General features: G+C 38.1%; 1 protein-coding gene across 10 annotated transcripts in view; it reads right to left on the bottom strand.

Moving 5' to 3' along the window:
* The window catches only part of arnt2 (aryl hydrocarbon receptor nuclear translocator 2), a 60,951-nt gene that overhangs the window by 17,486 nt on the left and 17,375 nt on the right, over positions 1 to 26,090 (bottom strand). For 4 of the 10 annotated variants that reach the window (XM_088920633.1, XM_088920631.1, XM_088920634.1 and 1 more), the window contains exons 3-11: positions 25,786 to 25,833; positions 24,246 to 24,290; positions 22,508 to 22,721; positions 21,424 to 21,637; positions 10,109 to 10,211; positions 8,127 to 8,192; positions 7,633 to 7,718; positions 3,368 to 3,444; positions 2,582 to 2,716 (exon numbers count right to left, since the gene is read on the bottom strand). In XM_088920633.1, coding sequence (XP_088776759.1) covers positions 2,582 to 2,716; positions 3,368 to 3,444; positions 7,633 to 7,718; positions 8,127 to 8,192; positions 10,109 to 10,211; positions 21,424 to 21,637; positions 22,508 to 22,721; positions 24,246 to 24,290; positions 25,786 to 25,833 — 988 coding nt within the window. Of the gene's footprint in view, positions 1 to 2,581; positions 2,717 to 3,367; positions 3,445 to 7,632; positions 7,719 to 8,126; positions 8,193 to 10,108; positions 10,212 to 21,423; positions 21,638 to 22,507; positions 22,722 to 23,092; positions 23,144 to 24,245; positions 24,291 to 25,785; positions 25,834 to 26,090 lie in introns of all 10 variants that reach the window. The other 6 variants (XM_088920637.1, XM_088920635.1, XM_088920638.1 and 3 more) reach the window with 3 other exon arrangements.

Raw genomic sequence — 26,090 nt, 5'->3', positions numbered from 1 at the left:
GCATCTATTGCAAATATTCATATAAACAGGCGAAGAACACTGTACATATCCAAAGTAAGCACTGCAAATTTTCTTAGTTGTCTGAAAAACTTTGCATGTCAGCCCTAGAAGTTAGCAACAAGTTTCCTGTTTTGATAGCTGATTCCATGAGGTTTAGTTTTAAAACTGTAGAACAGAAGAATAGAACTACACACAGAAGTCAAACCATCCCAATGCCCCTTTTATTTCACTTGCATACAGTGAAAATAATGAATTGAAAAATGTAGTGACTGGAACTAGCTTTAACCAGAATGGTAACAAAAAAACACATACAAACTGCTGGTACCACCATATACATTTATTATCTATGGAAAAAGCTTAGTGTTTTATTCCATTTTTCTGTGTTTTATTCCATTTTTGATTTATCAAATCTTTCGTATTGGTTTTGTTGGCATATATCTTTCATTTTTCATTTCTACTTGGGACTCAAGACAAAGGCTTTGCTCCACAGACAAAACAATAAAACAAGGCCCTATGGAATTACAGCACAGTTCCCGTGTGAACTTAGAAGCTTTTACTTTTCTGAAGCATCCAGTGATGTGCTTGCCATGACAGTCTAGCCATTTGTTATTAATGATCTGTCTCTTTGCCATTTTATTGATCATTTACATAAGACTTGAGAACACACTTTTACATGCATTTTTATTCGTTTTCACAACAATTTGTATGTGTTACTTTTTTTGCACAGCCTGTTAGCCATTTGGTGCCTAACATCTAGTGAAGCTTCTATTTTGAGGTCAGAGATGGTCCTCCAGGCACATGGGTGAACTATTCCCACTCTTTGTTTCCCTCCCATCAGATGTGGCTCTTTTATAGTGTGGATAGGCTTCCCAACACAACACAGAGTCACATATTTATGCATCACTTGTAAGTTCATATTTTTCTAACCGTATGTGCTAAAAAATGTTATTTTAACAACAACACTTTTTTTTAGACAGAGGGTTGTGGGAGTCTGAAACAGGCCATTCAGCCATGTTTTTGAAGCTGATAACCTGGCTTCTTACAAGAAGCAGCTGGATGAGATCCTTGAAACAACTGGTCACTAATTACCAAACAAGTAAGTCGGACAGAAGAGTCTCCACTCCTTTGTAACCTTTATGTTCCAATTGAAATAATGAATATTTGGAGAAAATCCCCATGGCTATTCCCATTTTCCAATGAAATTTCCATGAAAAAATCAGTAGAAACTCGAGTCTCTTGTTCAAATATACAACAATTTTTTTCGAAACAACAACACAACCCTCAAAACTGAAAAGCAGCTTTGCTTCTACAATACTATATCCCCTTATGTATTCCAAACACATACACGTAAAAAGGTCCATTTGTGACCATCTTAGCATTGATAATGCCAAATGTTTTTGAGCAGCTTTGAGTATAGAAGACTGGCTCCTTGTATCTTGGTCATATTAACTTGTATTCAACAAGCCATTACTACACACACCTTCATTTGCACACTGGACTATATTGTCTACTTTGACTCTTTTTTTAGCCACTAATTTGTCTCCACTTTTAAGGTGCTAGTATTACATGACCATCACTTTATTTATCCTGATGTTGGTTTCATCATGGTGTTTTAAAGGGAAACTGCAGCCCCAATTTCCGAGACCAGTTAATAAATCCTGGTAACAAAATACATTTTTTGATGTTATCATTTTTTTTACAAATTTCAAGTTAAGCACAAAATTGTGATGTTTGTGAAAGTACTGTAAGTTGCATGTTGTCGCAATTCCCTTGTCTCGCCACCAGCAAGAGCAACAGTTCCCATGAACTGTGACATGAAGCGCCCATTCCTATTCACTAGTCACTGTAATAACTAATTAATGTGATGTACAAGCGAATACGTACAGGTTGTGCAGAAGACGTTTCACTGCAGAAAAGTTAACAAGTATGTTGTATTTGTTGGCAAAACCGAACTCTCAAAGTCGACAGCAATATTTCTATTAGATTAAAGGAGACGTATTCACAAGCCTGCTTCTTTACAATGTAATAGGACTGCTTCACATTATCAGACGTTTTGTTGCCTTGTTCTGAATTGCAGAATATGGCACTGTGCATACCTGGAAATTTAATCTATTTTTTAATGTAAATAGGAGGTTTTTACAAGTTAATGTGTACATTTGACTTGTTGTGTTTTGAAATGCACTCATCAATGCTGATTCTTTTTAACCCCAAAATATAAAAATAGCATTGCAGTTCCCCTTTAACAGGACACGGATATACAGTCTAATTTATGAATAAGCACTGATGTGTCCAGATAAGATTTATGTTTCACATCCCACAGAATTAAACAGGATAAATTAAACCATAACTCTCAATTGTGTGTCTGACTCAGATAGCTTATGTTCAGCTCCAGAGGGTAAAGGACAAACAGATTTAGAAATCATGAGACTTCCTGTTATACACCCCACACTTTTAAACATTGTTTTGAAGAAATACACAAACAAAACACCACGCTTCCTGATCCTTTGGAAACAAAATGCAAAAAAACACAACAGTTCTAAGCAGCCAAGTGAGCTGCCTACCAAGCAGGACAGGAGCTAACCTGGGGTTGATATCCAATGACGTTGATGCAGCGTGGGTCCACAAAGGTGATGATACCATCAGAACTGTGACGAGACAGGAACTCTGTGGGCACCGAGAGCCCATTCATGTCCATTGAGACCGGAGAGCTGGTAACCTGGGAGCAGAGGAGTCATAGAATAAGTTTATAGTTTCAAAAATGTTTTAGATGGCCATGCACTTGTATACATGTCCTTGCGTCTTCCAAGCCAGGCAAGCTGTTAGTGCAGCTTTGTTTTACAACTTACAAGACAAGGAAAGTATTAAAGGAATCTAGTCAATACTTCTGTTTTGCCGGACTTAAATATAAATGTAAGAACAAATCTAACAGTACTTGAACCTGAAGCATGAGAATTTAAGATTGCTTTTCTCATAGACCACATATGATTGTTACAGTAATATGTATTTTCTCAGCACAGTGAGAAAATGGCTTGTGACACAGATAAGGTACTGTTTTCAATTAGAAAAAGCTGTTTATTTGAAAGTTAACAAAATAACCTGAGATAACTGTGAAAGTGTAAAGATTATTTTTAATATATAATCTTTACTTCTACCACGTAAGATAGCACACTGAAAACTCAAAGTATTAAAACCATCTGAAAGTTCATTATACTTTGCCAATGTAAAACTGGCTTGAATACACTTTGCAAGGAATGGTGCATATTTCCACACTATTTCTTCAAAGGACATATAGCCTTATTATATGAGATCTCACTGTCATTGGGTATTCTACAAATGATTTTGTTGTGGCAATGGAATACCCTCATACCTGGAGCCTTCCAATCGCCACAAGGCAGTATTTACTGCTCTGTCCAGCTTCTGTATCCTCATCGGGAATAGTCATCCCTAAAAATCAGAAAGCGTGTTAATTTGATCCTGCCCTCTGCCTCACTGTAATTATTCTTTTACATTAAATTTGAATCTGAATGGTTGTAAAAAAGCATTTGGGGAAAAATAATTTGATAATGACCGATATAGAATTGGATAGACTTCATGAAGAAATTAAGTAAATTATTATTGCATCACCTTCATCATAAAACAAAATTAAATATGTTTGATAACACTGATAATTTGGTGCTCTAGTAAGTTCAAAATATCACATCGTTAGGAAGCATGATTGCGCTCTGTGTACCCTATGGCGTCACTCAGTTCAGATACTATCAGCCTTCTTTCTGAAAACTAGTCATACAGTAGGATAACAATTACTTCACTGTTTCTGAAAAGACTTCCAATTACATTAGCAGTTACTACTCAAGATTAAACAATTCATTATTGGACAAGACAGGCTAAACACATTTAAGAGAAACATTTTACACAACTTTGAAGAAGCCACAATATTTTCTTTTGATGTACTAAATTTCCAGAAAGCACCTTCTTGTTATTGTCATACAAAGAATCAAAGAAATTCAGATTATGGTAGTGAATAATAAAATCAAACTCTGCAAAAAATGTTTGATTGCAAGCACACAGTAATCCCACCAGGAAAAATTGCTGAAAAGGACTTTGTGGAAATGATCGATAAACTATTTTCTGCATATAAGCACATGCTTTTATAGGAAGAAATCCAAAGTATTGTCTTGCTAAGTGATGCACTGTACTCTTTAAGACACAGAAACACACCAGAGATACAAATATTTGTACTTTGTCAATTGCTCCAAAGTCAGCTCAGTTCAGCTGACTGAGTTGAAGAAGTTCAAGTTCAAGCTCTCTGTTCCCTTCAACAATCACAGCACTTACACAAGACACCATAATAAATCCATCCTGACACATTATATGTTTAAAAGATAGAAACGATCTGAAAAGCCTTTTAGAACATGTCATCACATGCAGCTAACAATTTCAGAGTTCTGGATGTACAAGAAAAAAAAGACTCCTTTGACTATGACTGATTGAGAGCGTGAGACTTCAAGTATACTTGTGTAACTGGTGAGTCAAATTCCAAAAGAAGCACATATTCCAGATTAAACTCCAGTGTGTAAACAAAGAAAAAAGTCTTTATACCAGACACATTTGCATAGTTTTGCTTTTACAGAACAACACATTTATCAGAGTACACTCCTCACAATGTCCACTTTTAATTAAACGAATGACTTAAAAGCTTAGTTTGTTTAATGTGATGCCTAAGACAGCATTACGTAAACACTGCCAAATGCTGCAAAATATGTTTTTCTGTACCAAATATACAGTAAAAGGCAGGTCTAAAAAATGTAATAATAAACAAGCCATATGTACTCAACAGTCTGCAAAAACATGTGAGAAATGGCTAAACAGGATAAAAAAAAACCATGATAAAGAATTAGTGCCCTCCAAAAATACTGGGACAGCAAAATCAATTATTTCTATTATTTTTGCTTTGCAGTCAAGCAATTTGAATTTGTAATCACATTACTGACATGAATAGCAAATACAGTCATTTCTGATATAACACATTTCCATAAATGAGAACTGGCCATAAACCAAGTGATTTATTAGGGAAAGCTTTTTTGATAATGGGAGTGGATGCTGGCTATAACAAGACTCAAGTATTCAGGAACTAGTCACATGGGTAGAGTCCTCAGTGCAGCAACACACACATGGGATGCTGGCATATTCACTCAAACAGTGGCATCAGTCTTTGTCTAACAAGCGTATGCAAGAAGGTTGCGTATCAGTGCTCAGCTATTATATATTTTCATTCTTTGGAAACTGATAGAAATATTGCAGTTACATTGAGTGGCAAAGGTATGATGAATTCTGCTAGTGTGTGTGGTACAAGTGAAAAGAAAAGGAAAGCTATTACTCCAGAAGAAAAGCTTGAGGTTATAAAGTTATACGAGAAAAATGAACATGTGATGTACACTAAGTGTACAAAATATTAGGGACGCCTGCTCTTTCCTTGAAATAGACTGACCAGGTGAATCCGGGTAAAAGCTATGATCCCTAAAGGATTTCACCTCTTAAGTCCACTTAAATCAGCACAGATGAAGGAGAGGAGACAAATTAAAGAAGCATTTTTAAGGCTTGAGACAATTGAGACATGGATTTTGTATGTGAGGGAGAATGGGCAAGAAAAAAAGATTTAAGTGTCTTCAAACAGGTGTGCTGGTTTGAGTGTGTCAAGAACTGCAATGCTGCTGAGTTTTTCAAGCTCAACAGTGTCCAGTGTGTATCTGGAATGGTCCTGGAATCTGGAATAATCCACCACCCAAAAGACTTCCAGCCAATGGTGAGCCAGCCATAAAAAATGGCACATTGATGAAAGAGGATGACATGAATTGTGCAGATCAACAGATGGTCCACAGTTAGTCAGCTGACAGCTCATTACAATGTTGGTGCCAAAAGACCCATAAAATAATGCAGAATTCATTGTACCTTGACACTTATTTCAGCAAAGAACAAACAGTGGTTACAGTGGGCTAAGGAACGAAAACATTGGACAGCGGAGAATTGGAAAAACATTGCCTGCTCTGATGAATCCCAGTTCCTACTATTTTATACTGATGGAAGGACTAGGCTATAGAGAAAACCACATGACAAACTATTCTAAAATTGCCACGGTGTACAATTTTTTGTTTTTTTAAACAATGTTGAAGTTGTTTACCAACTAATGCATTCTTTCCTTGTATTATATCCCCTTTGTACAGTATGTTTATTTTCATGTACTGTTTTACGTTGTTTAAACTAATGTCATCTTGTACCACTTCCATTAAATTTCATTAAGGACTACAACAAGGCACTCTTTAAGTTCATCAAATGAACAGGAAGAATCACAAAATGGAAGACAATCTTAATGTACTATTTCCTGTACGTACTTTTAAGGATCTGGTTTAGATGGATTACAGCTAGGAGTGACTGCTTGTCCCTGGGTAAAAGATTTTTATTGGCAAGACTGATTTTGAACTTTGAACAGGATCCCTGAACAGGATTCATGTCTGCATTTCAGGTCAATAGCACACAGGCATTCAAAACTGTTTCCTGGGATGAAGTTTACAAATAAGTGTTATGCATCTCCCACTGTATTTTATCTGGGTTCTGGACCTCTGACCAAGTTGTGGGTAAAAATTTTGGTTTGTTACACAGGGTAAAGTACCTTGTTCAGAACAGCAGCAGACTGCTCCAGCAATCTCCACTGCGTTAACTTAGTATGTAAAAAATAGGTAACAGTAACCTCTATAATATTGCTTTGGATAAAAGTGTCAAAATCCACTCATTGCTGGCAAATGACAGAGGGGACATTAAATTGCTTCTGTGGAAAAACAAACTTGCTTATCGTGCAGGAAAAAACAATCAACTGGGCTTAGAAATTACATAGAGCTCTTCTCTAAACAAAATGTCAGCAATAGTAATATGTCAAAAGTTTCCATAGGATCTGTTTAGATGCATGTGAAATTGTTACTTCCTTGAACAAAAGGCCAAGAAACCCACACAAAGCTATTTCCTTTTTTGTTATTTATGTTCTAAAGCAAAAAGAAATGTTGCACAAGTCTAAACAAAGCTTGAAACACTTTCTAATGGAGATGCATTCATTAGCTGGAGATCGCATACCTGGAAACTGACCCAGCATTTGTCATCACATATGTAATGTATCCTAGGAGCCCTTGTACTCTCTTCCCCTTCCATCTGTATTCCTCCTGACTACCACTCTCTTCCTTTCCTGTTCTGCCAAGATCCTGTGCGTCATTCCTGACCATTCTCTCCTTTTCCCTTCAGTTTACCTTCTTCCCTGCCTTTGTTTTAACCTCTCTGTCCCAGTATATTTCCAGTCCTACCCTATACACTCTCATGAACTCTCCTCTCCTTCTTCTCCAGACTGCTCTCCTCCAGGTCCCATTCATTCTTGTCTCCGTCTCAAAGGTTTATTTGTATTCTTATTCCTTTTTAAATCATATTTCTATATTACTGTATATTCTGTAGGTCGCCTTAAATAAGGATGTCTGTTGAGCAAATAGTTTACTGCCGGTAAAAATGGACAAGAGAGATTTGTTTTAATTAAGGTAAAACATTAATCACTGGCCAATGGCAGAGATTAACAGCAGTAAAAAGTGTTTGAAATACCTGCAGGTGGCCAGGCTTTGATATAGCCGGTACAGTGGACCACAGAATACTGTGCTTCTCCTTCTTTTGAAGGTCCCAGGCCATTTCTACAAATAAAACAGATAAAACATTTTATTATCCAATTAGACTAACCTCATAAGAGGAAAAATACAAAACTTCCTGACTGCCAGTCTCCCCAAAGTCAAACAAATGCCTTATAATGTCAGTAATTCAAACAAAAACACAAACAAATCTGTTTTCTGTTTAAAAGGCCTGATTTCAGTCCGGTGACTAACTGAAAAGGTTGAATTGTGTAAGAATGGGATGACGGCTAGAACTGATTAGTATAAAGCTGAAGATTTCAGGCTAATTCTTCTTTCCTTGCAAATAGAACACACTCGGACTTAGATTACTGCCCACTGTGATGTTGTTCAGATTTTAACAAAAGTAGTTTTGTAACAGTTTGCGTTTGTACAGCTGCCAGACAGCAACAGAATGATTCCTATGAGTCTTACCTATATCTCTTCCTCATGTTGGACAGCCGGTTTAATGATATGTGGTCTAGCGGAGCACTGCCGCACCTATAGTGAAAGGGGGAAAACAAACAAGAAGAATGTTTTTATTGCTGGTGCTGCATTTCTGAAATCGTGGGACTGCCCTGAGCCTGCAGGGATAGGAGCCACAATAGCTATCCAAAAAGGCTTTGTTAGCGAGTTTGTTCTGGAATTAGCTTCTCCCCTGATGCTCTCAGACTACTCCAGTTGCTGTGCTCCGTTTGGATTTCCTTCCCAAATTACAAGGAAATGATGTATCTGCCGACTTACTGCTTGGAATCATGGGGCACTCCCTGTGTTCAAAGAAAAACTCTGAAATCTCTCATGACAGCAATATCATCTTCCAGGTAAATTCTGTAGAAGAGGCTTAAACACATTTTGTTGTTTTATATTTTTCTAAACCAATTTTACCAGAAGCATCTATAGGGCTTAAAAACTTTAAAAGATAAAAGTTTTAAACATCCAGCTAAAATCTTAATACCCAGATAACTCTCCCCATTTACACAGTTGTACATTCAGAACTATAGTAAGAACATTAGATCCTGTAAAAACGTCCTTTCCATGTAGACGTTTACAGTCATGTGTATTTTACCACTCCACTTGTGGGACAGCAAGCAGGTGACAGCTTTGCTGCGTCAGTCACATTTTACATATTTATTTCATTTAAAATAACCTCACATGGAATACTTAAAGAGTTCAGATTCTTGGACAAACTACAATCTTCATTGCTTAGTAGGGCTGTTGAACGGATGTAGAAAATAAATATTTTCAATTGATAAATAATTTGACTCATTGATAACATAACTTTCACCTTTCATTGATAAATATAGGAAAAACTATATTACATTGTTCTCTATTAAATCTCTATTCTCTAAATCAGTTTATTCAAAACTCATTAAAAACATTGAATAAACCTCTTAATCTCTACATTAATATTTTGTTTTTTAATTTGAAAGTGCCAAATGTGTTTTGTCACCCCAAAACCGTACAAAAGGGGCGAATGAGGAAGTGCAGGCAGACTCCTCCGACCGACCCACCTTCAACTCACTCGTCTTTTAACACATCACAGGCACCATGGTCCCATGCTGCAGCTCCAGCTCTGATTGGAGGAGAGGCACGTTGCTCACCGATAGCATCTCAAGCCTGCGAGTGGCACTAAGGCCACAGGGGGCACTCTGCCACAGAGAGCCAAGAGAGCTCTGGCCCACTATTACCACCCTACCCTCCGCGGACCTCAGTCAGTGTGCCATTGGGGAATCCTGGTCACGAGTCGGCTAGTGCCATGGCCCAGTCTTGAACCTGTGGTCATAGGGCTCAGCCTATGCTTGGACAACTGGCTAAGCTACTCTAGAGATCCAGCATCAACAGTGTAATAAGTGAAAGAAACACTACTGGGGGTTTTAGAAGTGGGATTCTTTTTGTATTCTAACCACTTTCAAAGCAATCAGCCGAAATTGTGATAAATGTGAACAGCCAGCTCATACAGGTAAAGAACTGTTATAGAGCGGTTCAGCCTGGTTACCCCAGAGGAGGAATGAGCTGCATTCAAATCAAGAAGTGATGTTTCCATCCAACTCAGTATATTCTTTTTATATAGCAGATTTTAGATAATGTGGGCAACACAAAAACATCTTCACATTTTGTGTATTTGTGTTTTTAAGACAAGTTTTCTGTCTAATCAATAGACTAAAATTGAATAAAAATAATTTTCTTAACAGTTACATTCTAGCTGTTAAAGGTGAGCGATGTTTCTTAACACTCGGCCCTTCTATTTAACATTTGGGAGGAAAGCCATACCCTGTATTTCTTGTGCCTCCTAAATAGAAAAGAGGGAATTTCCACTTCCCATGTCTCACTATATAGAGTACATCAGCAGTGTGGAGATGCATGTATAAAGCAGTAGCCTTTGAGCATGTACAGTATGCGGGCACTCATATCAATACCTCATTCTGCAAATAAAAGACCTCCTGGATCCCATGCACATCCTCATGGAGGACTGCTGACCTTCCTTCTTCACAGTACCAGTCTTCAGATCCAGGATTCGCCCTGTGTGGGACAAGAAAGAAAACTTGTGGTTGTTTCTTTCTGTTCAAGTTGTTATTGTTCTTTCTAGCCCCTGTTTCATAGAAAATCCTTGAAGTAATGTTGCTCAGGACACAGCAGCAGGAAATCCACAAATCCCACTGAGATACACCACAGATTTTAAGACTTCATGAATTACCTTAACTTCACAACCCTCCCCAATGACTATCTTTCCTAGTCCATGCACACTTGCACCCATGTTCTTCCCAAATCCAACTACACATCATCTTTAATAATTTATATTAAAGATCCTGAAGCAATCCAAGTGAAATACCTAGCTCATACTGTAAGTACAGAAACATCAGTGCATGTCTTTATCCCACTGGCAGGCTCAATTACATAGCTCTAAAAGAGCCACAGCCAGCACAATTATTATTAATAATTAAATCAGTCAAAAATCATTATTAACAGCACATCCTTAATGTCATGGTATTTTGTAAATGTTATAGAATAAATTTTGCCACAATGAAAAATGCAACCCTAGAGGTTAATGCAGAAGAGCCAATTTTTAACATTTTTCATATCTGTGCAACTGATAGAATAAATTACAAACATTAGAAAACAAAATTATGATTAAAACAACTTTGTTATAATCAAATCAGTAAAGAAGTCACAAGCCTTCCAAATCTAATTCCACTTAGTCCTTAAAGTTCTAGATGCAGAACTTTAGCAGATCAACATCTTAAAATATGTTTTAATGACAATGGAATTTCTTTGGAATTTTTTACCTCCTGGGGGAATTCCAGATTATATGAAGTAGCGTCAGGATACTTCAAAATGTACTTTTATATTAAACTGGCAACAAATGGAATTTTTTCTTCTCCACAACATTTTAATTGTGTTCAAACATAAACTTGTTTACAAGGGATCAGACAGGGTCAGAAAACAAATGCCAAATGTTTCACGTTAAATACTGTAGCAAAGACTGAGAAGTAGAGAGGGCTGAGAATTTCAAAAGGAAAACACATCTAAAATGAGCCAAACCAGCAAAGCATAACAAAGAAGATTATTTTCAACTGCTGTGAAAAATGTTTTCTATGACTAGGGCAACTGGAAAAAATCAGTTCACTTGTTCACTCATTTTCAAACACTACAATGAATATAGGCTTAGAGCATCATTCAGCTGCTTTCAACAAAAATTGAAAAATGTTGTTGAAAAACTTACAAGTTTCTGATATATACCCATAATTTACCCCAAATGTGAGAAAAACATGGTTTTAACGTGGCTCTTATAAGCAGCTTCTTTTTGGGGAAATTAAACGCCCACTGCGAAAGGATTTGAGTTGATTGAAATAATGGCTCCTGTACATGTAGATCCTACAGCTCAAAATGGCTTCAAATGCTGTGCAACGGGAGTTGAACTGTCATGTCTAAATTTTTACATTTAAAAGCCTGAATCATCTGCCCATTATCTCCTGAACTGCGGCTCCTGTGTGCTGTAAAATCAGAAGAAAATCTGGGATGAAAATGCAGGATATAATAGCAGATGAAACAACATGGGTCTACTGTGTCCTGATGAAGTAATTAAGGAAGATATACATTACTCTACATTAGGCTGTATTAAAGTATCATAATAAACACATTCAGTTAGTTAACCAGACAGAAATGGAAGCAAAACATTGTCAGATATTCCAAGCCCACTGCCAAATACTAGTTTGACAACAGACTCACTTGGCAGCCTGAACTCTGTAACAGTCTTTATGTAGAATGAAAAGCAGTGAAGGCAAAAGGCATAAAACATCACTATGCCACAAATTCATCAAGTCATTTCTTCATTAGCTTCCTCACAAACACATGCTCAGACTAACCCTTCGGTTTCATCTATACTATATTGTTGCCCCTGAAGACACAGTAATGAAGTTCCATTGTGACCCTATAGCATGCGTAAGGCATCATGATTCGCAGTCTGTGAGACAAGGGGTTAAGTACCCTGAATACACTATTTGTTCTGAAACTTGTGTATTGTGTATCACCATCCCTGCAAAAAAGACATGTGTGGTAACAAGAGTACAAGAGTGTAAAATCTAAAGAACACTAATAAAATAAAATAAACAAAGCTGTTCAATGATCACAAATTTACTGAAACATCTGAGTTTAAGTAATTAATCCTACCAAATGATTTAATAATGAGCAGATCTAAGTAAAACATGGATAGATGCCAGTACATTGCAGGGCGCACACAAGTATGCAGGGACAGTTCAGAAATACCAATTAAGCTTTAGCATGACTTGGGAAGGTAGGAGGAAACTTCAGCACGATGAGTGTTAAGTCCATATAAACAGACATAACAGGTAAACTCCACACAGAAAGTACCCCTGTCCAGAATCAATCACAAGAGCTAAACGCTGTAGTGCTAAAAGTCATGTCCATGTGCTGCTCAAAAAAGTGTTTTACTGAAGTCTGTTTACATATAAGAAACATTCCGTAAGTTAAACGCAACATTCAGATTTGATAAGGCATTTGAAAACACCTATGACTATCCCAGAGGATAATAAAGCCTGAATTGAAATTGGATTGAAATCGAAATGTTCAAGCAAACCACTTAAACGGGAAATCTTAAAGCACATATTAAGTAATACTGAGTATATAAGTTCCAAATGGTTTTAGGTTTACTTGTTCCTAGGCTATAGCATGTTGACTGCCAACACTTCCTCACATGAGAATGCAAGTAGCCTCAGGTGACCTCAAACAGTCCCAAGCTCCACATCCGCAGATTACAGCAGCTCGAAAGCACTCTCTGTGATGGAAGCTTTAACCTTAAAGACCCCCCCGCCCACACACACACACAAAAGGAACAATCTTTTCCCGGACATTTGTTGCGCAACTCCAGCACTGTTTTTAAATGCATCAGTAGGGTGACTAACACGCGCACCAAATGGCACGTTTCAGAAACAAAAACAACACCCCCCCCCCCCCCACCCCCAGAAAAAACCTTTTCTTTAAAACCACAAAGAAAAAGAATGTCCTGTAGGTGAGGTATGTATGCCATCACCAGTTAAGAGAAATGCTTTCCATGATTTGTTTGCACGATTTAATGAAACCCAGTAGGAGGATAATCCAAACTAAAGTGAATTTAATTTGTCCTTATACCACAGAAATTAGTCCCTATAAACATGCACACGAGAACATTGGACAGTAATGATGCTGGCTACCTCTATATCCTTGTAAAAGGGTCTAATCCCATATTTGATTCATGTCAGATGAGTAATGTTGCGTTTTGAGCACACCAGCGTTGGGCCTCACTGGGTTCATGCCCGGAGTGCCCAGACGTATTCCTGAACTGCCCTGAAAACAGCGGACACACCGCAGGACAGGATTGCTTTGGAAGCAGTTCTACCGGGCTCCTACAGGGCCCAGCAGGAAGGAGGAGGGAAACACAAATACCCAGCGCTGCCGCTTCTCCTACTGACAGAGCAATCAGGAAAACCCTAGTGAGATTATTTTTCAATCAAAAATGGAAACGCCGATAAAGGTTTTTTTTTTGGAAAAACAAAAGGAAATGAGCAAGGTCTGAAGAACAAGGAGGTCAAGACAATGACTGCATCAGACATGGGGTCCAAGTTAAATTCAGGCTGATGGTGGGTAATACCCTGAAGAATTAAGATTTTCTACTTGGCAAACAAGGTATCAGATCTCGGTTTTCCACATGTATTTCATAAAACCTGAACAAACATCTTCAGAAAATGAACAGTCTGCAAATACACAGGGTCATAAAAGAGGGAAAAGGTGAAAAGGGCAAGATGAAGATGGATAAGAATAACTGTAATTTTATTTAACAGTGTGAAGGCAGGTTACACATACCATACATACCACTGTCCTCAGAACAACCCCAGCTGCAAGTCTGCTGTTATAGTGTAAAGCCTGGCCACACAACAGACCAGCTGCTTGACCTACTACAGTCCAGCTTTCACTCATCATGCCCGACAAACTGCTCTCCTCTTCATTACCAATTCTCTTCACTCAGCTTGTGCTGCCTTCCTCTTTGCTGAATTCATCTCTCTGCTTCCTCTTACACTGATGGATACTTTATTCTCCTCCCAACACTAATTCACTCTACTCCCCTGGAACGCTGCAGCTCAATTTGCGTTTTCTGTTCCTCACTTTTCCTGCTACTTCATCACTGCATTGCTTCCACTGGTTCCCTACTGGCGCACAAATACAATTCAAACTCTTAGGTTCTCCCCTACCATTGCCACCATGCACTGCTGTCTCTGCTCTGAACTTCGGTCTCTTATCTGAGCCTTACACCTCCCTCACCACTCTTTCTTTTCCACACTCTTTTCTACCTCCACCCCTCAGGGGAGGAATAAACTGCTCCCAGTCCCTGACCGCCTTTTGGCACTGTCCTGACCTAGGCTCCACTTTTTAGACAGCACTTGTGATCTCTCAGCTCCAAACTAAATCCTTTGCTAACTTTTAAACCTTATCAAGAAGATTTGTAATTCTTAATATGGTAATTAGTTTTTTAGTACAGTTTAAATGTTAATTACAAACACTGAAGGAAATACAGATGTGTTTACTCTATTGCACTGTAGCCACAGTGTCTGCATAGCTTTCATTTTAATTCTTTCACTGTTTGCACCTGTTGCTCTTCCAGCTAGTGTCTTATTAATGGAATAAAATGATATTATCTTATTGTTGTTGACTAATTGTACAATTGGTCATTGTACTTGTGCATAATGTAAAAATCACATATTCTGTAAGATGCCCCTGGATAATGATATTTAGTAAGATTTAGTAATTCAGCACTCAATCCACTAAGTGGCAATGAAAAAACATATCAACATGCATTTCATCATTACATGTTTGATACAGTTATTTGCCTCATTATAGCCCAATCAAGAAAATCAGAAATGCTACCTAGAAATAAAAGTCATGTTTAAGTAGCATGAAATGTATAGAAAGACAAGCAGCCACTTGTATACGCATTGCTATTCTACTGTCACAAATATGTTCATGTTTGCTGCTTAATCAGATTATTGCAGCAAAAGAGGTTTAATGCCATGTGTGCACCACTTTAAAACAGATTAAGAAGCATTCCTAACGTCTGGAATTCTCACAGAAAGGTGTTGTATTTAGCCAGCCTATTACAATGCTGCATAATCATATTTTCCAGCACTTAGAGCACATTACTGTAGTTTTCATATGAGCAATATTGATCTTGGTAAATGCAACAAAATGCAAAAATTACTTCTTTACAACACCCTCATCATGAAACACAGGAGAAGAACTACAGACACCTTCCAGGTTCAATAAAAAAAAATCACTACCATACAGTCATCTCCAAAATTACTGGCACCGTTGATAAAGATGAGCTACATAAAACAGACAACAGAGCACTGGAACAGCAGTAAATCTGCTTGGTAGAGGACACAAGTGTATCTTGCCCCCATGCACAGTGAGGAGGTTGGTTTGGGAGGCAAAGAAAAATCCAAGGACCAGAGGTAGAGAATTTTAGAACTTGGTTTCATCTTAGGGTCAGCAGGTCTCTAAATCTATAAATAAGCACCACCAACTGGAAGGGCTACTAGAAAAAAAAACTTTACAGACGCAACCAACAAATAAGCACCTGGAGCTTGCTAAACAGTACCTGGATTTGAACCAGGTGTTATGGCCAAAAGAAAAAAAAATAAAGCCATGAAAAGCAGTAGTGGGTTTGACATCAAAAGAAGGGTGCATATACAGAAAAGAACATCATACCTACTATAAAATATATCGGCAGATCTTTGATGTGATTGGGCTGTTTTACTTCCATTAGTTAGCCAAAAGCCTGGGTGAGTCTCCCATGAGGCTTAAACTTGGCTGCAAGTGGATCTTCCAGCAAGATAATGACCACAACACATCATCCACAAAATGACTGGATTTTGTGGATGATCCATTCACAAAGAAATGGTTACATGACCACACAATCATCGTTTTTCAATGATCATCTCAGTCTATGGACTCAAATCTCATTTAAACAAGCCTGTGGTTTGATTTGAAAAGGGCAGGCCATAAATGCAGAATCAAGGATCTGGAAAGATTCTGTAGGGAGTAATGGTAGAAGACCCTTCCCAAATTTCTTTTCTATAAATCCTAAAACTTTATAGAGAAAGGCTCAGTACAGTTATTCTTGCAAGGGGAGGATACATAAAGTACTCCAAAAAAATGGGGCCAATAATTCAGACAGTTTTTTATGAAAGCTTTACAAGTTGGGAAATTTTGATTAATTACATTGTATTATTTAATATTTCCCAAAATGATAAATGACAGTATAACTAATTTAATGCTGCATTTTTTCTCTTTATCAAGGGTTCCTATAGTTTTGCAGGTGAGTGTATAATCAATAGTGCACAAATTAAGTAGGCCATCAAATATAGCTTCATTTTCTAAAGCTAAATGTCTTTGAGATACTTGAAAACAAAGCAAAGGTGTTTGTGAACCAATGTAGTTAACTAATTTTCCTAAAGCAATACAATTTTGTGTCTGTGCTTCAGCTTAATGCAGAGCCATTTTATATTTATGTATACATAATTTAACGAATCAAGTCATTTATCAAGCCTGTCTACAGGATCAAGAACATATCAGTGACTAAGCAAGTATAATCAAGGATGACTAACATTTGGAATGGATCCAATTCAAAATATGATTAAGACTACACTGAACAGATTTCTTATTATATCTGTGAAATGCTGTAATTATTTGAGGGAGAACACATGAATAAAAAAAGACAACACAGATGTCTCCAGTACAACAGATCGAAGCCTTTTGTGTGTCTGCTACATAAAAAGCAGAAACAATCAAGGGAAGGAGGCTATTACTGCCAAGCAGAAATCTTCCCAAAATTGAATTTTTTTTAATCAGTGAGCTGTGCTCTAGCAGTTTTACGGGATCCCAATCACACCTTCAATCTCAGTTAGATGAAGAGCGATATGTTGCAAAACTTACAAATTATGGTTGCAGGCTACAAAAGAAACTGAAATTATCTTGTATGTTATTAATAAAAAAACACTTCAATTAAAAACACTAGGATTGCACTCAACTTGTTCAGAGACATCAAAAGACTTAACGAAAACAGAGAAATTGTTTTGTTTTGCAGCAAACATCTTCAGAAACATGTAACGCATAGAAAAGCTATGCAGCTATAACTGCCCTGGAGGAATGGGAGGAATCTGAGGCAAAGAGAAAAACAGCAGTCACTAACAGGAATGACGTGACAGAAAAGAAAATGAGACGGGGGGAACATAAACAAAGAAACGCAGGTTTAATCTAGATTGTAAAAAAAAGTCAGTTGGTTTTTGAAAAACACGATCATTAAAGCCATGCACGTATCAATATTTTATCTGGACATTCCTCAAGCATGGATATTGAAAGATGATGAAGTTATGCCATTTTTTGTTTGTGCTGATTTCCTGATGTATCAAATTTAATTACCTAAAGTTTATCCTTAGCAATGCCAGACATTATATTGAAATGTTCCATGTAATAAAGCAGAAATTAAGAACGTACATTCCTGTAAAGTCAACAGATGACTAAATGAGGGAGATGAGCACAATAGCCTCTTCTTGTTTGTAATCCTTCGCATGCTCTTATGACGTAACCCTATTTCTGGAACAAAAAGCAAACATATAAACTCCTTTCCAAAGGCACTGGTCAAATTTATAAACACAAATATCTGGTCAAGTGCTGAAAGGTGACTCACAGAAAGTCAGTGACACAACAGGACCAGAACTGGAAAACTATTATCATGGCCTTTACCTTAATAGCAGGCCTATGAAACAGGTACTATAGCATGTAGTATGTAACATATAAATACGGCTTGAAATTAAATAGCACGGGTACACAGAACATGCCTTCTCATTTCCTTGATAGTCATGTGTATTTGTCCTAGTTGGGTGAATAATTTCTCAACAAAATGCATCTATGTCAGTTTTATCAATTTTTCCTTCACAGACATGCATTTCATGTAATTAAAATGTCAAACATCACAAAATCCTACGCAGGGAAATTGGGGTACCAGAGAAACTAAGTCATGAAGTATTCCCAGGGAATCCAGACCTGATCCAAGTACAGGTTTACCTTGCTAACCGCTGTGGTTATGTCCATGGAAACCCCTGCAGTTGGCAAAACAGTGGTTGGCACCTAGTAAGTACAATAATCACTTGCCAACCACGAGTTAACCAATCTCACATTTGAGTACCCACAAATGTATTTCTGTATTACTGACCCATTATACTTAAGTATACATGAACCGTTTTGCTTTTAGATATCCTCATTACCCCACATATGTGTACATTTCTTTTAAGTGTTACATGTTGCATATATAGTAGAGTATTACATTTCACACTGACAGCTCCTTGTACCATGCAGTGATTGTGACTAAAATCTAGTTATACTATTTCTCTCTCTATATATATACACAATAATAATAATTCCTTCCGCTTATGTAATACTTTTCTGGACACTCCACTCAAAGCACTTTACAGGTAATGGGGACTCCCCTCCATCACTACCGATGTACAGCATCCAACTGGTACACTCACCACACATCAGTGGGGAGGAGAACAGAGCAATGAAGCCAATTAAGAGATGAGGATTATTAGGATACCATGATTGGTAAAGGCCAATGGGACACCCCTACTCTTTTCGAGAAACACCCTGGGATTTTTAATTAGAACAGAAAGTCGGGATCTCGTTTTACGTCTCATCCGAAGGACGGTGTCTATTTTACAGTATAGTGTCCCCATCACTATACGATGGGGATTAGGACCCACAGAGACCGTAGGGTGAGCTCCCCCTACTGGCCCCCCAAACACCTCTTCCAGCAGCAACCTTAGTTTTTCCCAGGAGGTCTCCCCTCCAGGTACTGTCCAGCTTCAGTGGGTTGCCATTTGTATGTTGCAGGGTGATATGGCTCCTGGCTTTAAACGCCAGTTAAATAAGCTATTTAACTTATGCCATGGGTATAAGCATTTGAGAAAGGGTGAAGAATCTGGTTTTGCTAAGTGTGAAGGATCAGTGATGTCTTTAGAGAATAAAATAAAAGTTCTTCATCAATTGAGAAGGTCAAAACAATAGTGCTCTTGCTAAATTACTCTGCATTAATGAATCAACAACTTGCATGATAAAGAACAATAAAGCTGTTATCACAGTGTTGCCAGTAGTGCGTCTTTACTTAAAGTTTAAAAAAGGCCACATGACCCAAACACTGAGAAATATGCATATAATATATACTAAAGCTAAGAGAATTTACAAGCATCATTTGAAAGATCAGGAGTGGTTTGTTAACTTTAAAAATTGCAATTCCACATAAAGTGAAGACAGTTTCCTGCCGAACTGTCTAAAAAGGCTATTTGCCTGATAACTGATACCTGAAAACTGGGCTATTTTTAGCATATGGCATTAGGATTTGTTATGATCTATTATATTTCAGTTTAGTCTGGGGTTTTTGTGTTAAATATCTGGAGGTGAAAAGAACTTAAGAGATTTCATAGGTTCATTTGTGACTTCAGTTCCTCAAAACCTATTTTGCCACCAAGTCTTAAGATCACAAACTGAGAATTTACCTACTGGGAGAATTTTCAGGAATGACTGGCAAGAGATTGCTATAAATGGAAAATAAGGGGTTAGGTTTCCGTGGTCCATGTTACAGTCATCAATGTCTAACTTGAGGATTTCTCCCTTAAAAAGTACAAATGCAGTGCTGTTAATTATAAATTAAATCCATAAATAGTTGTAAAATTTTGTACAGTAGAAATGATCACAAATAGCAAAATCATCGAATGTACTTAAAAGAGCACCGAAAACACGTGAGGAAGCTAATGTGAAAAGCACACAACTGAACACCCCAACTGGGTGGAGAGACAGTGGTGTGTGATGTCATCTTGTCTCCAACACCGAGCAGAACCATAGCTGAGCAAGGTTTTCCTGCAGTTGGGAAGACTGGTTTTCAATACAGAAATCATGTCCAAGTGAGGGTATTTCCTTACAAAGAAACAGCTACCATCTACCATCTGAGCTCAACAGGCCGAATAACCTCCTCCCTTTTTTAACCTCTCTGATGTTCTTGCTGTATAAACAACTAACTTAAAAGTCTTAATAAAGGCAACACTAAGCCACTTAATTAAATCTGTTCCACATACTATACAGCACAGTTTTTGAAATTCAGAAAAGGAAAATTAGGTTTGCAAGATTACGTAATTTTGTGTTGCATTTTAACTTGTATCACAAACAGATACTGAAATATTAAATATATATCTATTTATTTGTGTGAAAAGTAGAATAGCCTTCAGGGGATTGCGGCTATATAAATAAAACAGCGTAATGCCCAGACATGGTTTGCTGTTTAATACCTGGAAGATGTATGATAAATCAGAGCTATCTAAGGCAGTCTTTAGCTGCATTTCGTTCTCATTAATTGAAGCTTCAAGATAATATGGATAAAAGTATGTGTTTAAGGCACCATCTGGTGGCGACAGCAGTAATCTCCCAAACATGCATTTTCTAAACCACTTCCTCTAGTACAGAGTTGGGGAGATGGAGACTCACCCAGCAAGGCGCAATACACCCTGAATGGGACACCAGGCCAATTAACCTACCAGCAAGTCTTTAAAATGTGGGACAAAACTGCAGCAGCCAGGGGAGATCTATGCAAACACGGGGTAGAACATAAACTCCACACAGATAGCACCCCAGGAGCTGAACCCAGAGCTAATAGTCAGGTCTACAGTTCAAAAAGAAAAAAAATCAGATAAAGCTAAAACATGAAGCTTTAAACCTTTACAGGTTTAACAGTTGTCAGCAGTCATATCAGTAATCTAACATAAGCAGGGGAGTACACAAACCCTTGGTCAGTAGGGAGAATGCTACTGGGTAGTTTTTAAACAGGTGTTCAAAGACTCCAGACATCAGGGGATGTGAGCCTTTGTCGAGAAGAAAATGTGAGACTGTCAGACGCTGGTGAAAAAAACCTAGTGTACAGCATTAACATTCTGCTCAAATTGCTATATTGTTAAATGCTTATCTACATCTTCATATCTTCAAAGGTCAAAAAAGATATTTCAGTAGAAAATCACTTAGGCAACACCAAACATAGTAGGTTCTAAAATAGAAATGTTGGTTTCTTTCACCTTACGCACACAAGGTAAAACAACCTGTAACACAGAAATCACTGACAGGTGTGCGCGTCGCTTCCTACCGGTCATCGAGTTCTCGGAGGTGCTGAGCTGCTCCCTTAGCTTCTCCACGTCGTCAGGGTGCACCTGCTCAAACAGTGTGCTTCCGAACCACTCCGACTGTGGGTGGTTGAGGACCGGAGTCACAGAGTCCGAAACGTAGATCACTCTGCCCGTCTCCGCAGCAACCACGAACAGAAAGCCGTCTGCTGCCTCCAGGATCAGGTGCTTCAGTTCCTTTGAGGAAAAGGTTCGGCAGAAGGTCAGTGTTGGAAAATAAAGAATGTTTTGCAAAAGCCTGGGAAAATAAGACACAAGGGACGAGATCATGGGTTCCTCTTGAAAAGTAACAAAAACCAATTCAAGCCCTGCGCTCTTCAGCTCTGAGCTCCCTGTGGATAACCAAGTAGCACAAAGACACTGCAAACACTGTTGCTACAGTAACGGATATTGCAAGGGAGCTAGAATGTGGAGCAGGGGTAGGTGCTCTGGGTGGTTGTGGGTTCAAATCCCAGGTAAGACACTACTGTTGTAGCCTTAGAAAAGGTACTTCATGCAAACTGCTCCAATAAACAGCCTCTTGTATAAATAGGTATTCTCTTGGTCATCACTGTAAATGAGAATTTGCTTCCAACAGTAATTAAATGCACTTTTGTAGCACTTTTCATCCAAAAGGATGAAAGGACCTGCTTTCACACACAACTGAAGTGCAGCATCAGTTGCACCACTATAAAGCAGGTCACCTGAAGTTTACAGGACTAAATATGTTTGACATTCCTTCATATGTTTTCCATCTCACTACTGCCACTAAGAATAAGGGAGAAAGGAAATAATCAAGGCTTTACAAAAAGCAGGAAACTAGATTTTAGGATAATGGAGGGTCTACTGGAGACCACATAGTCCACTCATTTTAAACGAAGCACAGACACAGAAACATAAGATGTGAATCAAAGTGAAATTTTCTTTCCTAATTCCTTATCTATACTCCATTACAACAAACCTGTCTGTCACTATCAGTCACTGGCATTCCTGCCACATTATCTGCAGACACTGTGGCAGCTTATCCTCCCTCCAAGGACACTGCGTTAGCCCCACACATCTGCCCACCTGCTCCGTTAGGAAGGAGGGCTTGTATGCGCCATCAGTGGAGGTGTTCCCCGTGCCCCTCATAGACTTCATGTGCGATACGGCCATGCGCAGGATGGTCAGCTTGTCCGGCTTGCGCGCCAGGGCGCTGCAGGTGGGCACCATGTCCGACAGCTCCGTGATGTACTGAGTCATCTTATTCCGCCGGCGCCTTTCAATTTCGCTGTGGTTCTCTCTGGGCGTGCAACATGAAATTAAAAAATTAGCCTACAGACGAGGCACTGCATCACCGTGGCATGACAGCCTCCAAAACACAAAGGGAAACAGAATCCGCAAAACAAAAAAAAAAGTAAGAAAGCAGCTGCATTTCTTAAATCATTATCTGGGACTTATATTCAGGTTTAAAACGAAAAAAAATGCATTAATACCTTCTTATTCTACCAGCGTTCGTAATGTAAGTTTGACATTAGTTAGTCCCCTACAGTGTTTCAGTGGCTCTCCAAGGTATAACTGTGGGTCATAAGAACATTGTATCCCAGTGCTTGTCTCACTGACACCCCTCTCCATCCCCCACAACACCACCAGTGCAGCAGCCCCTGGGTTTACCGTAAGGGGGGGCTGAATACCTCATCCATATGGCCAGGCTGTTCCTCAAACCTAGTGGGTTAAAGCCAGACATTATCAATAACTGCCTTAATTGCAATCACACTGTTGGGGTTGGTCTCTTAATCCTAATGATATCATTAAAGAGCGGCATATTCATTGTGTGGTGTCTCCAGAGTCACTCTGGCTCAATAACAATGACCTGCACAGAATACCTTCAAAAATGAAACAAAAAATAATGGAAAACAAAACTTGATTGCTAACTATACCTGTAACCACTCAACTTAAGCTATGCAGCTGGCTAGCTCATGAATTTATTCTGAAGAAGCAATGCAGCAGGAGTGAGGTCTGTGTTTACTGCTGGTGCTGTTCCTTGGCTAGTCAGCACAGCTTTCAGCTCCCTATAAAACTACCACTCGGGAGGAAAGTTTTAAAATAATTAGATTTATCCTGAATAACCCACCTGGACAGAGCATAAGAAAAAGACTCTGTTATTGATACTGTTCAAGGGTGGTGCAAAACAGAAGTAATGTAGTTAAAATTGGGATTCTGTTTATTTTTAAGCAACTCATTCCATAAAATCAAGGACTTCAAAATTACAGGGGGTAGCAAAATCGAGGAATCAGCAGTAGAAAATAATTCTCTAAACATAGCAGCTTTTGTTCTGTCAGGAGTTGTGCAATTCACAATCGAAAGGATACACACTGCTCACTATCTGGGCACAGTTACAGTGAACCAAATTAAGAGAACAGCATTATTACATGCCTGTGGACACACAATCACATTTATTTATCAGTGTGTCAATTCGGACAGAGTTGCAAAACGTACTTACCAAACATCACATAAGAATGGTTTATGAACTGCCTTTACAATCTGGTTATGCTTAAAAATGAAGTTATTATTATTTCAAAAGCTGTATTTTATTCATGTGATAAACTTTGCAGCTGCATTAGTTTTCCATCAGAGTATATGATAAATTTGTTTTAATTAACTTCTGTGGAAAAAGGTAATAAAACCTTTAAGAAAAACACATTCCTTAAAAATGTATTATTGTTGTTTAAAAATTCTCTTCCATTTGTAGCAATAATATTAAAAAGCATTAAGCAGCACAGATAAAGAGATCAAATCCTCTGCAATCTGAGCAGATCAGTCCTACCTCGCAAACCTTTCCTTATCACCAGGAATCTGATCATCATCATACCTAGAAACAGAGCATAGCAGTGAGCACACAGAGAGTCTGGGATGACCACTAACATTCAGAGCAAAGCACTTCTGCAGTCATGGAATGAAAGCACACTGGACCAATGCATATAGAAAAGACAAGCAGTGGTCTCATCATGACTGGTGACTCACTTTTTAACCAACATAAATCAATTAAAGTAATAAAGTATTTCTACTAGCATTTAGAATTTCAAAAGCATGCAGCTTTTAACATCCAGTATAAAATGTGGCTTTTCAAGAGGAATTACTCTCTTTATACTACAAAGGCCCTTTTCTATTGTACCTAGACACAAACAGTCATGACACTACTCCACTGCCCCTTAGTTTTTAGCACATAGAAAAAGTCCTCAGCCCTTTTCACTCGGATGCAGTGGTCTAAACACACTGTCAGACAAAATTATATCCTCCGACACTTTTATATGTTGAGCTGGCTCTGTTTTGTCTTTCCTACAAGACTATGAATTTCAGGAGAACCATTTATTTGCCTTAAACGGGTGCATGTGACTACAAAAGTGAATGATAAGCAGAAAAGTGCAAACATCGTTTAAAGTGGCTGTATCCTCCTTTGGGGTAATGGTGAAACAAAGGTTTAGCTCTGATCATTGGACAGGAATCCAAATTTAACCCTGGGACATACCTCTCAAAGCCCTAAAACCTCACAAAGATAGACAGGGGACCTGTCAGCATTTACTATGTACTTTTGACCTCAGAGGAGAGCAACACTATGATATTACCAAAGATCCTACACTGATCAGATCACAACTGGGAACTGCCAGCAACAGGTAGCCTCCACAAGCAGAACAACAGGCAATACTCTTGTTTCAGACTGTGGACACACTGCAACTTAATGCAGAAACAAGGGAAAAAGTTACATTTGACGTAAATGTTATTTAACTGTTTTATTTTATAAAATACTTTAAATTGTTGGTTAGAAAACCTTAGCTTTTTATTTACAGGAATAAGTCTACTTCTCTCTCTCCAGAAGGGGGCGCTGCATCCTCTTGACTATGCAACCCACAAAGGGGAGAGCACGTATTTTTGTACAGAGCAGTGTTTAGAGTTAAACAAGGGGATACAGATCCTTTAAAGACAAGAATGGAATTAAAAAAAATAATCTGTTAATATAAATCAGACATGGAGAAATCGGCTTGGCATGATGCAGGTAAATCACCCACTGTTTGCAGCTGATAAAACAAAAAATCAGGATGAGAAATGGCAAATATGCATAAACAATATGACAGAAAATAAAGACAGGAATGTTTAAATGGAATTGTTGGACGTTTCTCTGCATGAATTGTTTTCTTCTACAGAAAGTAGATACAGTGGAGCTACAAACAAAAATGATGAAGTGAAAATAACCACAGATCTAAGATCAGGATCCTAGACTACAATTAGAAGCCACTTGAAACTATTAAATATCCGTTTAAGTCTGTTTTATAATGCCTATTATCTTAACCACTTCATTTTATACTCACCTTGAAAATTTGCTTGGTCCCTCTCCATCCTCATCATCAAAGTCCATGCTATAAAGAAAGTACCATTAGCCACAATTCAAAACCTCAGGAGAGCTGCATCAGGTTAATGCTAATGCTATAATCTCCAGTGAGTTATGCTAACATGTACAGAATGTCCCTCATGCTGGTGGGAGAAGAACAAGATGAAAAACATCAAACCAATTTAAACAATGATTGTTTGCACAATACAGGCTTATATTTTATTTGCATTGGAAATAGAAGTTAAAACATTACATAAACAAAAGGTTTAATGCAGGTGCAGACAA

This window comes from Atractosteus spatula, chromosome 7 (assembly GCF_055471065.1).
Source record: "Atractosteus spatula isolate fAtrSpa1 chromosome 7, fAtrSpa1.hap1, whole genome shotgun sequence".
NCBI lineage: Eukaryota > Metazoa > Chordata > Actinopteri > Semionotiformes > Lepisosteidae > Atractosteus > Atractosteus spatula.
Note: the sequence above shows the minus strand (reverse complement) of the source record. Positions and strands in the feature narration are given on the sequence as shown.